This window comes from Meleagris gallopavo, chromosome 16 (assembly GCF_905368555.1).
Source record: "Meleagris gallopavo chromosome 16, MGAL_WU_HG_1.1, whole genome shotgun sequence".
Lineage (NCBI taxonomy): Eukaryota > Metazoa > Chordata > Aves > Galliformes > Phasianidae > Meleagris > Meleagris gallopavo.
Genome location: NC_139419.1, coordinates 3,232,251 through 3,247,707, shown reverse-complemented (window position 1 = coordinate 3,247,707; position 15,457 = coordinate 3,232,251). Strand labels below are relative to the sequence as shown.

At 43.9% G+C, this 15,457-nt stretch overlaps 1 protein-coding gene across 4 annotated transcripts in view; it reads left to right on the top strand.

The window, feature by feature from the left end:
• TTYH3 (tweety family member 3) overlaps positions 1–15,457 on the top strand; it is a 71,122-nt gene that overhangs the window by 30,183 nt on the left and 25,482 nt on the right. For all 4 annotated transcript variants that reach the window (XR_014886716.1, XM_085237114.1, XM_085237112.1 and 1 more), the window contains exons 2-7: positions 3,694–3,863; positions 10,752–10,863; positions 11,598–11,818; positions 12,606–12,701; positions 14,565–14,637; positions 14,976–15,051. Coding sequence is in view for 3 of the 4 variants with exons in the window: in XM_085237114.1 (XP_085093240.1) it covers positions 3,694–3,863; positions 10,752–10,863; positions 11,598–11,818; positions 12,606–12,701; positions 14,565–14,637; positions 14,976–15,051 (748 nt within the window). In the remaining variant the exon portion in view is untranslated. The remainder of the gene's footprint in view (positions 1–3,693; positions 3,864–10,751; positions 10,864–11,597; positions 11,819–12,605; positions 12,702–14,564; positions 14,638–14,975; positions 15,052–15,457) is intronic.

Below are 15,457 nucleotides of genomic sequence, written 5' to 3'. Positions count from 1 at the left end.
GGATAGGTTGAAATGAATAAAACTTCAGTTAATACATACTGATTCGAAATAATCCATGTGCTTATTCAGGATTAACTTTCTAACCCTGTGGTGGTGCCAGGATTTATTGTGCCAAGTAACCTTTGTGGCAGGGAGAGGTGGAGGTGGGAGGACTCCCTCAGCCATCACTCCTCTGTAGTCAGGTGATGAACCAGCAGCTCTTCTGGCAATGTTAGATCTTGACACTTCTGTGAGTGCAGTCCAACACTTACCTCCTCTTTTATAGTGCTTCATCTTCATTTTGAGCTTCCCTCTATTAGGAAATGTACTCAGATGTACCTTGTATAGCCCTTTTCTGTTGTGCAGATTGATTCTCCCTTTCTTGACTGCATTTGCGATGGCAGTTTCTCATGTGAGGATATTTCCTGCTGGGGAGGATTGTAATGGAGTATCCGTCACTTAAGTGCAATTTCAGGAGCAGAAATTAGCCTTCCAGGACCAGGGAGATGAGAGAGACATTCATGTATGTAATGATGTGGATCACAGTTGGGAACTTGTGGTTGGAGAGAGCTGTAAACAGCTGTTTTGTGTGGACATTTATTATCCAAGAGACAGGGCTGCATGTTGGTTGAATGTGTCTGCAGTAACAGAAGCTGTGGTCCTGGAGGCTGTGAATTGTGCTGCACTTAAGGCCAATCAGCATATATGTCCTCGGGTGCAGTATCAGCACCTGAAGGTACCCTAGTGCAATGCGCTAGCTCCTGGCTCAATGGAGCTAACCAGCACAGGGGTGTTTTTGTGGGGGGAGCTTCTTGCCGTGCCCTGTATTTCCTACTGTGATGGTGCCTCTCTCTGCAAGGGAGCCTAGATGTTTTCTGCCCCTTCTGGCTCCTTATTCCTATTGAGAGGGTGAATGCCGTGAACCCTGGCAGCCAGTCGGAGCTGAGGAAGGCTGTTAACACTGCAGGAGGCTGCTGAGCACGTTCCTGCACAAGACCAAGAGCGTTCAGGTTTCACAGTGCCTTTCCAAGCTAGCAGTGCTGCTCTTGGTTACTTCCCTGTGTACCACTGCTAGCTTTTATTTTGAAAGAGCTTCTGAACACCGTAACTTTGTCTCCTGCCAGCCTGGCTGATACCAGTTGGATTTACACTCATTTTCAGGGACTGCTCTGTCTCCGCTTCTGCCATTAGTGTCAGCACAGTGGTAAAATGTTGCTCCTCCAAGTTGTCTTCGTTTTCCTGTAAGGGCAGTTCATGCATCATTTGTGATAAAGGTTCTGATAGTTCAGCAAATGTTCAAAGACAAATTGATGCTCTTTTGTGGCAAAAGGCCCAGTGCATAACTTTACATTTACTTGGGATAATGTGGCCTTGGATAACCGAGTCCCGGATTTAGTGTTGCAGGATAAAATGTCTGAGGGCTTATCCAATCTCAACCTCCCTTTTTAAATACTGTTATTTAATCCTGAGAAGCAGGCACAGGCATATCTGCGGTTGCAACCAGGCTTTGACTGCCAGCCAGTCTCTGGGTCCTAAACTGACTCATCAGTCAGAAAGATTAATAACTGCTCTGCTGGATGATTTCACTTGTTGTCATGGCACATGTCCATTAATGGAAAACAAATATTCTCTGGAAAATGAAACACAGATCTTGGTGCACTGGCCAGCCAAGTCCTTTTGGCTAAATGCTTACATTCAGCATATGCTAAAGTGTCCCTTCAAAGTGAGGACTTCAGGTTGCTTGGTGCATAGCAGTCTTTTTAGTTTGTTTTTTTTTTTTTTTTCCCCCCCATTTGAAGGGATCTGTTCCTCCACTTCTGGAGCTGCAGTGACTTTTTTGCTGATAAAGAGTCTGTGGCAAAAACTTTTTGGTGTGCTCTGCTTTCCAGCAGCAGTGCCTGCTGGTGCGTGCAGGAGGGCTGAGGGTGTGAGCGAAGAAATGCAGGCATGCAGTGCAGGAAAGCTTGGCCTTACAGCAGTCTGAAGTGTTTAAAAAACAACCAACGTCCCCAAGGAGCTTTGGTACTCGGAATGTGTTGGTTAATTTAGTATTGAGTGCTTGTGCATGGCAGGCCTTCAGAAGTGGGAGAACTTTGGGTCTCTGAAGGCAGCTTCCCTCTCGAAGGCCTCTCTCTGCTCAGGAACTCGAACAGCACACACCATCTGGCGTAATCATGGGAAAGGGGGATTGTGCTTTTTCCCTTCCACCCCCACTTCTCTCTCTCTCAAAAAAAAAAAACAAAAAAACCCAAGGTTCAGTTCCTATAGGAGGACAGAGTTTCAGGTGTTTAGTTTGGGAAAGCTGCACCTGTAGGTGTTCTGCATCCTTGGCTGCTGAGCTTTGGGTTGGTTCCTTCGGGCTGCAAAAGCAAGCAGCACGGTACAACATGGAATATCTGTGATGCAGCAGACAGCCCTAATGAGTATGAATCTCATTATGAATGGTTGATGGGCACTACAGCCTGTAAACACTGATGTTGGCTTGGCTGGGAAGTATGATCCAGTGCTGTGTGGCTTGTGTAGCTTGCCAGGATAATAATTCAGCTGGGAGTGCCTACAGAGCAAGCTGGGGGGGAAGGAAGGGAAAGAAAAACTTTTGAAGAGGAACTTGTTACCAGTCTGATTTAGAAGTGCTCGTAAACATTGTTGAGAATCTTACTGCAACTGTGGCATTCCTAAGGAGGAAAAGAGATGCTAATTAAAAACGCCTAAACCTTTGTGTTCCATTTGCTGATACAGATCTGTGCCTGCCTTTCTAATATTAGGGCAGCGATGGAAACTTAGGGCCTTTAACGATACAGTTTGTTGGTGTTTGTCACCGCTACCCAAGGGTTTGCCCTCAAACTCTTCTACATGAAATAACATCCTTAATTTCATTCATTGACACGAAACAGGGTGACTGGATTTGGTGTTAGAAGTGAGATTTCACTTTTTATTCAACAAAGCAGTTTTGCATTTTGGCATTTGGGCCAGGATTTTCTGAATACAAAACAATTGGAATGGAGTTAACCACTTAAGGCTTTCCTTTCCTCCCAGGGAACATCTGAATAGAAATAGGTGTGACAGTACCTCAGCTTGTGACTACTTTGAGCTGCTGTGTCTGTAGCACCTGCATTAGTTTTGCTGTATATTTGTAAGTGGATGTGTGGTAGATGGAGGGTTTAACATTTATTCTAGGCCTATCTAGAATAGAAGAGTTGCATGGGCATTCTTTTTTTCTTTTTAATTCAATCTCACTCATGTATAATAAATTCCACCCCCTTTCAGACCTACTCATGCACTTGGATTTCTAATGAAGAACACTGCATATTTATTCATGAGGATTAAAGGACTGTACAGATAGAGGCAGCTGGCTGAACTGTTTATTTATTTTTTTTTTCCTCTCTCTAAATCTGCTGACCTCTGATCTGGAGCAAAGAGGAAACCCTCCCTGATTAACTTTGTCTGTTTGCAGACTGGGTTGGACAAAATGGCTCAGCTCCTTGTGGTTCAAAGGCAGGATGTGGTGTCACTGAGTAGAGGCAGGAGGAGGAAGTGAGGCTGCATGTCTCCTGTTTATGGCTTCTGAAAACAAAGCAAAAACCCCTACCCAACAACTGGTTTCCAGAGTTGGCCTTTAGCACTGCGTTATTGCTGAGGCCTCTGGGCTCTGCTTGCAGCCTGCACTGTGGGCACAAGGCGGCTGTGGGTAATGATGGGTTTTGTTTCCCGCAGGCTCTGCTGCTGCTGGGTGGCATCGCGCTCTCCTGCCTGGCTCTGGACCTGCTCTTCCTCTTGTTCTACTCCTTCTGGCTCTGCTGCCGCCACCGAAAGAGCGAAGAACACTTGAATGCCGACTGCTGCTGCACAGCATGGTGTGTCATCATCGCGACCCTGGTGTGCAGGTAAGGCTGGGAGGGATGCTCCTCTTCCATGGTGCAGGACATCCTGCATGCTGTTTTCATATGTGGTGTGCTTGCCTGGAGTTAGTAATTGTTGGCGATCATTTCTCTTTCCACTCTGTATTTGTGTGTTTTAAAGTATTTTCTTCCACTCTACCACTTGCTGAAGTGCCTAATGATTTCAGCAGCGTGAAAAGGAATAGCTAATGGCCTGCTCTTTGATACTGTGCAAGTGGTAAATCAAAGGCACTATCTCCTTGGGGGCTTAATGCTTAAGTAGAGTGGGTCCAGATTTCAAGGAAGTGTCAGGTCTAGGTGGGGATTTCCTGGTGCCCACAAAGAATGACTATGGGGAAAATGGATTATGAAAAAAGAGGCATAGATCGTTCTTTTGGGTCTGGGGGTATTAGTTTTTGACTGGACGCAGACATGCAGGTGGAGCCTGTGTAAGGCATTGCTGCATTTCATCTATAGCAACGTGCAGTGGTTGTTGGCGACGCTGCCAGTGTCAGCAGTGCTTCATGTTATGACTGAACAATGGAAACTTTCGGAAGTGAGGTGAAAAGAAAGGTTGCTGAAAACAAGAGAGTTAAGAAGCTAGCGGAGAGCACGCGCAGAAGACGTTAAAATGAGAGTTTGTTTTACATTCTGGTTTTTGGTCAACAAAGATGTAGTTCCCATTTCCTAGAAAGACAATGATGGGACATGTGAAATCAGGAACATGCGTGCAGATTTCAGGAAAGAACTTTGGATTTAATTTGTTTGGACTTGAGTAGGATGAGTTCTCTGCGATCCATGGACATATGCACTGAGTGCTGAGGTTTGGAGTGTTGTGGTTTTTTTTTGTTTTTTTTTTTTTGCTGATTCCAAGCATCAGCTGCTCTTACCCAAGGTTTCAGGTGGTCTGAGTTTCCCCTTTGCAGGTTTGAGAGCTGTCCCCTATTCATAAATGAGATAACAATGACAAAATTGCTTTTTGTCGTCTCACGGCTCACTATAATTGCTAACAGATCACATTCTAGATCCACTACCTTTATGGAAGCAAGCATGGAAAAGCTCTTCGAGGGCTATTAATGGACTTCTCTATTTACTCTTTCAAGGTATATTTGAGAGACTAGAAAACCCCTGTAGTACTGGAACAAACAGAGCGTAGATATCAGTATGTTGTGAGTTTAGCAAGCTGAGGATGGATTTGCCTATAAAGTCCAGGGCTCAGTGATTTGGAAATCTCGTGCATTAGCAAATAATGCTGCCTTTGCACGGAGCTCTTTCTCCTGTGCTCTGCTGTAAGTAAGTGCCTGGAGTAGAAAGACAAACTGGAGAACAAGTCATAAAGAAGAAATCTCAACTTCAGTCACCTTTATTTTTAGTGATCTCGAGAGCTTCAACTGCATCCATTCCAATCCACTGAAAGCTCTGTGACTCTAACCCTTTCTTACAGAAGCTCTAAGTGATGCTACTTGTAGTTGTGTTGCTGTTACAGGCACTTGTTAGTTATTGTTATGCAGCATTCGTGTGGAGGACAGCTGCTGCAGTGTGGTAGTTCTGTTTGTTTTTAACTGTAGGCAAGGTTGAAAAGGAGGAATTTTGCATATCTCCCAAAGTGTGTGTGAGACAATTTAGAGTTGGAAGGTCGGCATTTAAATTCTGGTGAGACTGATGCAATTCCCAGTCATGACCGCAAGCTGAGAAACATTTTAGGCTCACTCTAAATCTAACCAATTGGTTTATATCCTTGGTGTACCATTTGTTTTAGCAAGTATTAAATCTATGAGTATCCTAAAAATTAAGATTCTACTGGAATCTGCAGTGATATTGCATGAATACTTGTTTTGGTCCATTTTGTTTTATGAAAGTTCCCCACTGACGTTGGTTTGTTTTGTGATAGCAGGGTGATACCATCCGTGGGAGCTGAAAGTGCTGCTGCTCTCCTGTGGGACTGAGCTCTGTGTTCTGCCCCTCTCCCAGCAGCTGGACATGACAGTGCTCTTGAACTGATGACTTTGGGCTGTCTGCACTCAGTGTCTGTCTGGGAATGCAAAAACAGCTCCCAGCAAGCATGGAATCTATTCTGTGCTAGTGGGAAGTCCCAGTTAAATACCAAGACTTAAATATCAGTCAACTGGATATATCCTATCCTGGCTGTGCATGACACACAGCAGAACGGCCTGACCAGCAGATGCTGTGACGTTCCAGTGAGTGTAATAAGGCTCCCCTGAACACCTGTCCGTGGCAGCAGGCTGATCTGGGAGGCAGCTTGTATGGCTGTTTGCAAGTGAACAAAGGTAGCTTGGATGCTCAAACAGCCAGAGGATCCAGACAGGCTGGTCTGGTCTGTTCAAGTTCCTTGAAGTGGACTGTTGGCTTCCTAGCTGAAAACTAGTTAACTCTACTTGAGCCCAGCCATGCCTAATACATGCTTATCTAAGTTGTGGGTGATCCCTGAGGGCTGTTTGTGAATCCTTCTGAGCACTGTATCACTGTGCATCACCATTTTCTAATGACTCTGTATTTCCTGCTGAGCAAAGGGAGGAATGCTGAGCCAGCAGGAAGGCAGAACTGGTTAACTGGAGTTCTCCAGCAAACTGTCTCCCTAGTGAGTCTTCCCAATTGCTTGAACCACAAAGCTGCAGGAAGGACTTGCCTTGATTATTCCTTGAGAACTGAGTTCATTTCTAGTCCTTGGTAATTTCCATCAGCTTCTGTGTATGGGGAGTTGTCATCTCATATAAATCATCTTATCCTCAAGTACCTGTAGGTCACAGTAATGCTCCCAGAAGGAAGCTCTGCTCTGAAGGCAGGTAGGAAGGTTCCTGGAGAGAATACCTAAAAGAAATGGGTACAAATAGGTGGTGAAATCTTGCTTTCTCAAGTGCCAGTAATAGCACTTTCCCTTGGTGCTAAAGTGCAAGGTGGTAATTAGACAGACAAATTAACATTCCTCCTGAGAACATGAAGTCTAAAAAGGGCTCTCCTTATGAAGTTCCTGTAATTAAAGCTGACTTGGTGTAGTTAGATTATTCATTTCTAAAGATGTGATGTGAATGGCTAGTGCTCATCTTTTCAGACTGGTGATTGAACATCCACAGGGGTTTTCACTGTGTGTAGCGTGTGTTACGGCTGGAAGATCTCTACAGCAGCAGGCATGAATATGTTCTCCATGTCGGATTAATGCTCTGCTGTTCATATATACCTTGTGTAATCCATAAAACATTTTTTTTTGTGGGTGACATTGCAAATTAATTTGGAATTGCAGTTGATTTCTTTTTCTTGTCTCTTTATCATGGCATGTCCTAAGCTCACACAACTCTTGCATGCAAATAATAGGAAGGCTGTGTCCTCGGGGAAATTCTGCTGTGAGCTTTTCAGGAAAAGAGAGGGAAATGTGTATTTTTCTCTGCAGACTTGAATTTCTTGGGCCTTGCTGTAAAGCAATACTGAAGTGTACGTGTGCAACATGCAGTAATTGAAATCATACTGTTGTCTCTGTATGAATTTGTAAAAGTCACAGCCTGCTGCTGTTCTGTCTCTCATCACTTAACCCTTTAAAGAACTGTTACGGTACATAGGCAATGGGAATGAGAGTGTTAATCTCAGAAATGCACATTTTAGGAAACCTGTACACATTAATATGAGAAAAACTTAGTGAAATGAGCAAGCCAAGCAGCAGGAGCTATTTATTAAATGACCCGTAAAAGCTTGGGGGATGGATTTTCAGATTCTTATTTAGAAGATACTATTGAGAAGGAAGGCAGAGAGAGGAAGGGGTGGTGGAAGGAGCAGGGGACTGACACAAGTCTGGGAGGAAGGACTGGGGGTGGGATGGTGAAGAATAGGGAGGTGATGTGTAAGTGTGTGTTGGGGAGATGAGCGCACAGAAACAAGAATAGCAGAAGCAGAGCTGACTTTCTTATACAAGTGTTGAAAATGTGTTGGAGTCGTATCTTCTGGAGGGTGCTAGGGTGGAAAAAAAAGCTTTGTCATTCAGGATTGCTGGTCCTGTATCCATGCTGCATGACAGAAATGCAGGCATTGGGCGATGATTTTGTCATGTGAATGGTATCTGCTATAGCTGAGGCTGCAGAACCTTCCAGGGTTTGTGTATGGAAACATGTGATCTGTCTTGGCCTCAAGGGCTTATGCTGTTGGGTCACAATAAGTATATCTGGTTTTACTTTAAAAGACTGAGCTCCGATGAAAGAGAGATGAAAGAGAGCCCCTGTTTCTTCTTAATCAAATAAAAATATAGTTAAAAACGAGTGCAAATCCTTAAATCTGCTTTAAACAATAGCAGCTTTTACGTGTGTGTGTGTGTGTGTGTGTGTGTAGGCAGGGATCTGAAACAACTGTTGGATGTAGGTGAGGCCAAATGCTTACAGAAAGCTAAATATCAGCAGTTCCCCCATTGCCTGGCTTTTCCTAGCACAGTGTGAGGACAGAGCTGGCTTTTGCTGGGAAGTAATGTGGTAATTAATCCTGCATGTAGACTCTAGTGAATGTATGGCATGCGTGTCCAGGGGAATTTGTTATTTGAATTAAATGCCTTTTATCCACAATTCCTGTTGCTGCAGTGTTGTCTTATAGGAGTCATGCCCGTGACTAGTTGGCTGTAGGCAGCTGAAGATGGTAATGCAGGGCTGGGCAGAAAGCCTGTGAGGATGGCTGCTGGGCAGCGCTGCCTCCGCTTTGGCAGAGTCTCAAGTCAGTTCCTGTGATGGGTAGCACTGCACGCCTAGCACACCTGAGTGCACTGGCTGAGGTACCGACCTGTATCGTGGTGTTATGGACAAAATGACTGCAGCGTGCTGCTTCTGAGCCTCTTCCACCAAAGTGTGCTGGAATACCGAGAGCCGAGCAGCGGGGTTCAGCCTGTGCTGAAAGAATAGCATTCTAGTAACTGGAACGGGATGAATAAAATCGCTTACAATTTAAAGGGTCTGAATCTGCATATTCAGTGTCAGGAATGTCCCGGGTTTTGTTTGGTTGTAAAAGCAGCTGCTAAAGTTTTCTGCTGCTCTGGACAGCAGAATAGTTTGTCTGAATTTGTTGGCTCTGATACAAGACTAGGAAATGCAAGCTAGAAGTTTGTAATCGCAGTGATGAGATGCTGAGTTCCCTTATCCTAAACATAATTTAGATTCTGAGATATGTCTATTTTTCAGCGGTGGGGGAGTGTTGGTTTCTTTTTTTTTGTTGTTTTTGTTTTCTTAATCCCCATCACCTGCAATATGAAGCTGCCACCAGGGAGCAAGGCAGAAGACTTTTCTCTTTCATTATTGGCATCATTGGCGTTATGAAAATATTTGAAGAAAGGTGTTTATGAAGAAAGAGTCCATTCTTGTATTAACACCAAATATTAAGAGGGGGACAAGGATGGGCAGGAAGGCTGGGTGCTGTGCTCCTGCAGGAGAGGAGTGACAGCTGAAGCAGTGGTTTGGACTGCAGGCTGTTGTATGTGCCAGAGCAAAGCTAGGCAAGTGACTGTTAGCTAGGCAAAGCCCACCCTGGCCTGTGTGGGTTCATTTCCCATCTGGGTGGTGGTGGTGCTGGTGACCCTTCCTGTTAAAACAAAGGCACTACGCTTACCCTGAAAGCTGTTGTCTCACTTGCTTCCTTCCTCTTTTATGTCTCCTTCAAACCACCTCTGTAAGTGCTGTGCTATAACACAAGGTTATTGTGAAGAAACTGTTTAATCCAGGAAATCTTTAGTTTATACAAAAAACAACAACAACAACAACAAAAACATAACACAAAACCTGTCCTCCATCCTCAGCACCACCACTGTCTTCCTTTCTTGTAGCCCAATCTTAGTGTCTTGAGAACATCCTAGAAAAGTCTGAATACTCTGAAGCCAAATGTGAGATGAGAACAGGAAATTGGTGTCTTGATTGACTTTCCCCTGAGTTTAGTTATATGATCCCTTCACAAGTTCTTTTTTCCTCTGTTATTAAGGGAAAAAAAAGGTCTTGGGGAATGGTGAGTTCCTGCAGTGATGCCTTAATAAAAAGGTATTGCTGACTTGCCTGGTTGTAACTCATCCACAGGATCTTCTTCCTATAAGTGAGGTTTAAGCTAATATGGTTTACTTCATAATTAGGGTGGACTAATGTGTGTGGACAGGTACAGCAAATCAGCTGATAGGTGGTAATTTGCTAAACAGCTGGAGTTGAATTGTCCACGAGCTTGAAATTCACTTGCTTAAAAATAAATAAGCTTTTTGGCCCAGTAAGTTATTAAGCTTAGCTTCCCAATTATCTAAATCAATACAACACAAATGCTTCTCATGGGAAGATAAATTAAGAAATAAGTCTGAACATCTACTATCAGACTGCGGAAAAGACATGGAAAATGGATCTAGAAGATCCACCATTGTGGACAAGCAGTCACTGCAAGCTCTATATATTCTTTTCTTAAAAATATAATGAAACAATCTGTATTTCATGTCCAGAGAAGGCTTGGGTTTGGTGGCATAGCGATGGTAGCACCCATTTCTCTTGCAGGAGCCATTGAGAGCAGCTTGACTGGCTGGATTTCTACTTGCCCATGTCTAGGGCTGAGCTCTGTAATGGTTCTTTAACAGATTTCCATTGTTGACCATAAATGAAATATACATACTGAGAAGGGATGGTTTGTCACGTGTGCTGTATAGGCAGTTATTGGCTGCATGGGAAGTGCACACAGATATTTACAGGGGATTTTTTGTGTGGTCGCTGGGGAGCGGGACTACCTGCATCTCTGCTCTTTGTGGAGGCATGCAGCATCCCCTTCTCTCAAAGTCTCCGATGTGACTATGAAAGAACTGATGTGACTTACCTAGTAGAGGTAAGCAGTGTGTTATATTGCTGCCCTTTGGCTTGAACTGTACCCCGTCTTGCATTTTTTCCTCTGCAGTGCTGGAATTGCTGTTGGCTTCTATGGGAATGGAGAGACAAGTGATGGCATCCACAGGCTGACGTACTCCCTACGCCATGCAAACCGCACTGTGGCAGGTGTCCAAGACCGGGTGAGCACGAAAGCAAACGGGTAGTGTGGGAATGGGCAGCCTCAGCACTTCTCTTGAATCTGGCTGTGCGTGTATCTCTGCCTTTTTTTGCTAGCTTCTGAGCTTAGAGATGTGCTAAAATTTCCATTAATGGAGCGATGCTTTCTTCAGCTCTTCTAAAAATATCAAAGCAAACACAGCTCGTTAAATGAAGTCTTCTCTTTGCGATTGTGCCTGTTTTAAAAACAGCTTCTGATCAGCTCTATTCCATGGACGTGGAGACAGGCCAAGGCAGACAAGTCTGTTAGCAAAAAGGATCACTTTAGCACAATTGGTTGTTCCCGTGTTACATCAAACTTCATTAGCTCTTTCTGCAACCCTGATGGCGACTAACCTCTTAATCTCATGGCACAGTAACCTTCAACAGATGTCCTTCTGCTAGACTTGATTGCAGTCATTTTTAACCTATTTTAGGAGTAAGGTGAATGTCTCGTTTGGGGAAAAAAATTGCATTCCCAGCTTTACTGGCTGTGTTCTGGGTTTTGCAGTTCTGCTGTTTATCTTGATGTGGAAAATAGCATTTAAACTACATTAAAACAAAGGTATAGAACTGTTTGCTTATGGGTGAGGTTTGAAGGGTGAGCAGTCTGAGCCTCTTCAGACAGAATAACTGGAATCTGTCCACAATTTGCTAATAAGGATGAATTCTCTTTTACTTCCTTGACTTCTCATCCTTTTCCTTTGCCATATTATAGGTACTAGATACCACAGTGGCCCTGAACCAAACAGCAGAGCCAAACTTGCTTATCCTGGAGGAGATGTTTGCAAAGCAGACAGACCACTTGCATGTTATCCAGAAACTGCAAAGTCTCTTGGATGATCTGGTCAGGCAAGCAACTGAGATCCCCTTCTGGAAGAATGAAGAGCTGTCTCTGGAGGAGCTGGCAATTCAGATTGACCTCTATGACTGGTACAGGTGTGCAGCACCCTGTTAGTATAGTGATTGTGGTATTTGTTTTGCAACAATGATGTGTTGTGTCTGTTCTGTGGGGCTGAGCCAAAGGTTGTATGTTACTGTAGGTGCTCTTGGCTCACTCAGCCGACTTCATTATACAGCAAAACTGCATTCAGTTTAAATCAAAATGCATGACAGCAACTTTTTTCTTAAGAGTGTTGATTACTAGCTGAAAGGAAACATATTTTCAATGTAAAAGATTGGTTGCTTGTGCCCTAATACTAGGGAGAGAAGTTGTATGGCACATTAACTTGAATAAAGTAGGAATGTAAACTTGTTCCACGTGTTAACATCACACGCTATCATTTCTTTTTATTGAAGTTATTGAATAAAAGATAACACCAACTGTATTTCACAAAAGGAAACCTTTGTCCACACATTTGAATCAACTGAAGCGTTTCTAACAAACATGTAGTAAGTTCAGGAAGCTGCAGTGCTCCTTCTTTACCTGATGGTGTCCAGCAGCATCAGTACAAAGCAGTGGCTTTTGTACTAGAATAAGGTTAGTGGTCTCACTTCTCAATAACTGTGTATGCTAATCATGTTGTTTAAATGCATTTGCCTCCCTGGACTCTTGGCACAGCTAATAGCCAGTGACTTCTGAAAATTAATAATTAGCAGCGGCTGTTCAAAGAAAACAAGGGCTGAGTTTTTCTTTTTGTTTTTCCCCACGAGAAATTCAGACTACTTGAACTGTCCCTTTCATACATCAGTTTTTCTTTGCTGACTGAGTTTTCATTTGCTGCAGGTGGCTCGGATACCTGGGCCTGCTCCTGTTCCATGTTCTGATATGTTTGTTGGTGCTCTTTGGGCTCATCAGAAACTCCAGAGCCATTCTTATGGGGTAAGTCCTGACCCAGGTACAGCATGTAAGGAATGCAAGTGCCTGCTAGTTTAAACCTCTAGTCTGTTGTCAATTGATTTCAAGGACTTCTGAGGCCGAACAGTTTAAATCTGCCTCTTAATGCAGAGTGCCTTTGTAGAGCATTGCTCTGTGGTTTGGAATAGGGCTACATGTGAGAGATGTTCACTGGAAGGAGCTGCACAGCTCTATGATACTGTTCTGCCTGCTTTCACATCAAAAGCAACCAATTCATCTGGACAGTGTGCCTTCTGCTGGGCAGCACCGGTAGCCTCTGTTTGCTTGGGAGTCAGCTGGGAGATAGTAATGTGAGCATCCTCCGTTAGATTTACAGGCTGTGGAAGTCTTTAATTCTCTGTAGTGGTGAAGGCGTTTGCTAATGGATGATAAGCACTGTGTGGGTTTACCCAACCTAGTAGCATGCCTTTTGTGTCACAATCTGATCCTCTTTACCTTTGGTTGTCACACCTGAAGAGACTTTACAGAGAACACGCAATGGTTTGTACAGTTATAAGAAGTCTTGTTGCTATGTTACTGCAATATTAATGTGTATCTGTCTCTACAAAGCACTGCAAATGCTGCCACGCTCAAGCCCCATTACAAGAAAAAAGTGATTCTCTCCCCGTCTTGCAGCTTGGTTTAGTTTGGCACATTTGGCAAATATACCAGTGTCATAAACACAATGACAGTTTGACAGCTGACATAGCCAAGAGTTTGTCCTGGTGCGTGATGGTACCATTAATAATTGAAATGCATATTCAGATTTATTATTTGCCAGATGACTTCATACCTGGCAGGTTATGCAGACAAAGGTCCAAGTGTATGCACAGATGGTAAACCCAGAGTTTAAATTAGAAACTCATTCCCTCTTGCCAGAAGTTCGTATTAAGGCATTTCCCCAAGGGAGCACATGGCATAGAGAAGCAAGTGTGTCAGAGCCAAGCAAGATGGTGAAATGCCAGTTTTAGATCTTTTAGCCAAGCAGTCAGCTACTGACCCAGTCATCTTCATTTAAAGGAAAATAAAAACTGTGTCACATTGAACAGGTAACTGTGCTTAGCTGAAGGCAGCAAGCAGTGCTGTCCTTATGTAGTAGGCCACTTTATTCTGGAGTGCTGCACAGGATCTGCTGAGGCTCTGTGGTTGTTGCAAGGTGAATCCCCATTCTGTGCCTGGCTCTCCCCCTGGGCTGTGTGGGGTACTTGGGTGGTGTTCAGGTGCTCACAGCTTGACACCAAAGTCAGGTGTTCCAACACAGGCCAAGTATTCCCTCCATTATCTATAAACAATACAGTGCTTACACAGCCTTGTTCTAGAAACAGAAGGAATTCGCTCAGTTCTCAGTCACTGCATTTTCATGGGTTGTTTGTTAGTTTGCTTTGATGCGTTGTGTGCTTTTGGTGTTCCCTTTTCTCTTTTTATATAGATACATGGGACTGTTGTTCTCTGAATATCTTTCACGTGTAGGAAGTCATGTCCACAGTGAGAACAGCCCAAGCGACGGGAATGTAGTCATTTATCTGCCAATCTGCCATCCCCTGGACTGCCTCTGTGCCTTTGACTTCCTTGCTTGGAGCTGACCAAAGACTTTTCTTCTAGCTTAGTCTTCCTCCTGCTGAGGCCCCAGGGCCAAGAAGCATGGGAGCCAAAAACTGGACATTAACTTCTCTGGTTGCTGCTGTCTGCAGCACATAAAATAGGATGGTTTATCTGAAGATGCAGCTACTGTTAATTTCTTGAGTTTGGTTATTACTTTGGATTGCAGATAATGCATCTTGTGAAAGAATCTGGTTAGCTTGAAATGAGAGTTTCTACATCTGCCATCTGTCTGTCTGTCTCCTCCAGGGTGTGCTTGCTTGGGGTGTTTGCCCTGATTGTCAGCTGGGGGTCCTTGGGTCTGGAGCTGGCTGTTGCTGTGGTAAGTGACTCTGGTTCGATTCCCATTCACCTTTTGCTGCAGGTTTATCAGCCACAAGATTAAGCAGCTATTAGTATATGTTACGCACTGTTTTATTGTGTGTCTTGTTCTAGGTAGCTGTCCTAGTAACTTGATCTATGAGAATTACAGAGCCCTTCAGTGGTGGGGTGTCTTGTACTCCAGCACTGCTGAGGCTGTATTAGTGGGAATGACAGGGAGACTTCAGCATCTGAAACCTCCCTGCAGTGGAAGATTCCCTGATGTTAACCTGGCTCAACTGCTAGTTTATATTGGTGTTCTTTGATGTTCCTTTTCCCTTTTGTCCTGCCTCTATCTAGGGCTCCAGTGACTTCTGTATTAACCCGGATGCTTACATCTCCAAAGTGGTTGAAGAGAACGCAGTGCTTAGTGCTGGTAAGTCTTGGGATTGGCTTTGGCACAGCTACTGTGGCTCAGCTGTCACGTAGGAATGTGGCAATGGCTGAGAACCTGTGGCTGTACCCAGCTCCCAACAGCTTGCTGTGGGAAAAACAGATGTGTGTGGAGCTTTGGAAAACCCGCCTTCTTTCAAAAAATGCTTTTATACACCAGTCAGAAGTGCATGCATACATCCTTTTATCATCATTATTAATAATAATATTAATAGTAATTTTTCTGTCAGAAGAGCTTTTGGATTCTTTCTTTCTGGCCCTCGGGCAAAAATAACTGATAAGATGGATCAGCAGAAGTCCCTGGATTATTTAAATTGAATGCCCTGGGTTTTTTTTCTTCTCTTCTAAGCTATGGAACTGTGGCAATATCAGTTCGTAGTTTGAGTTCT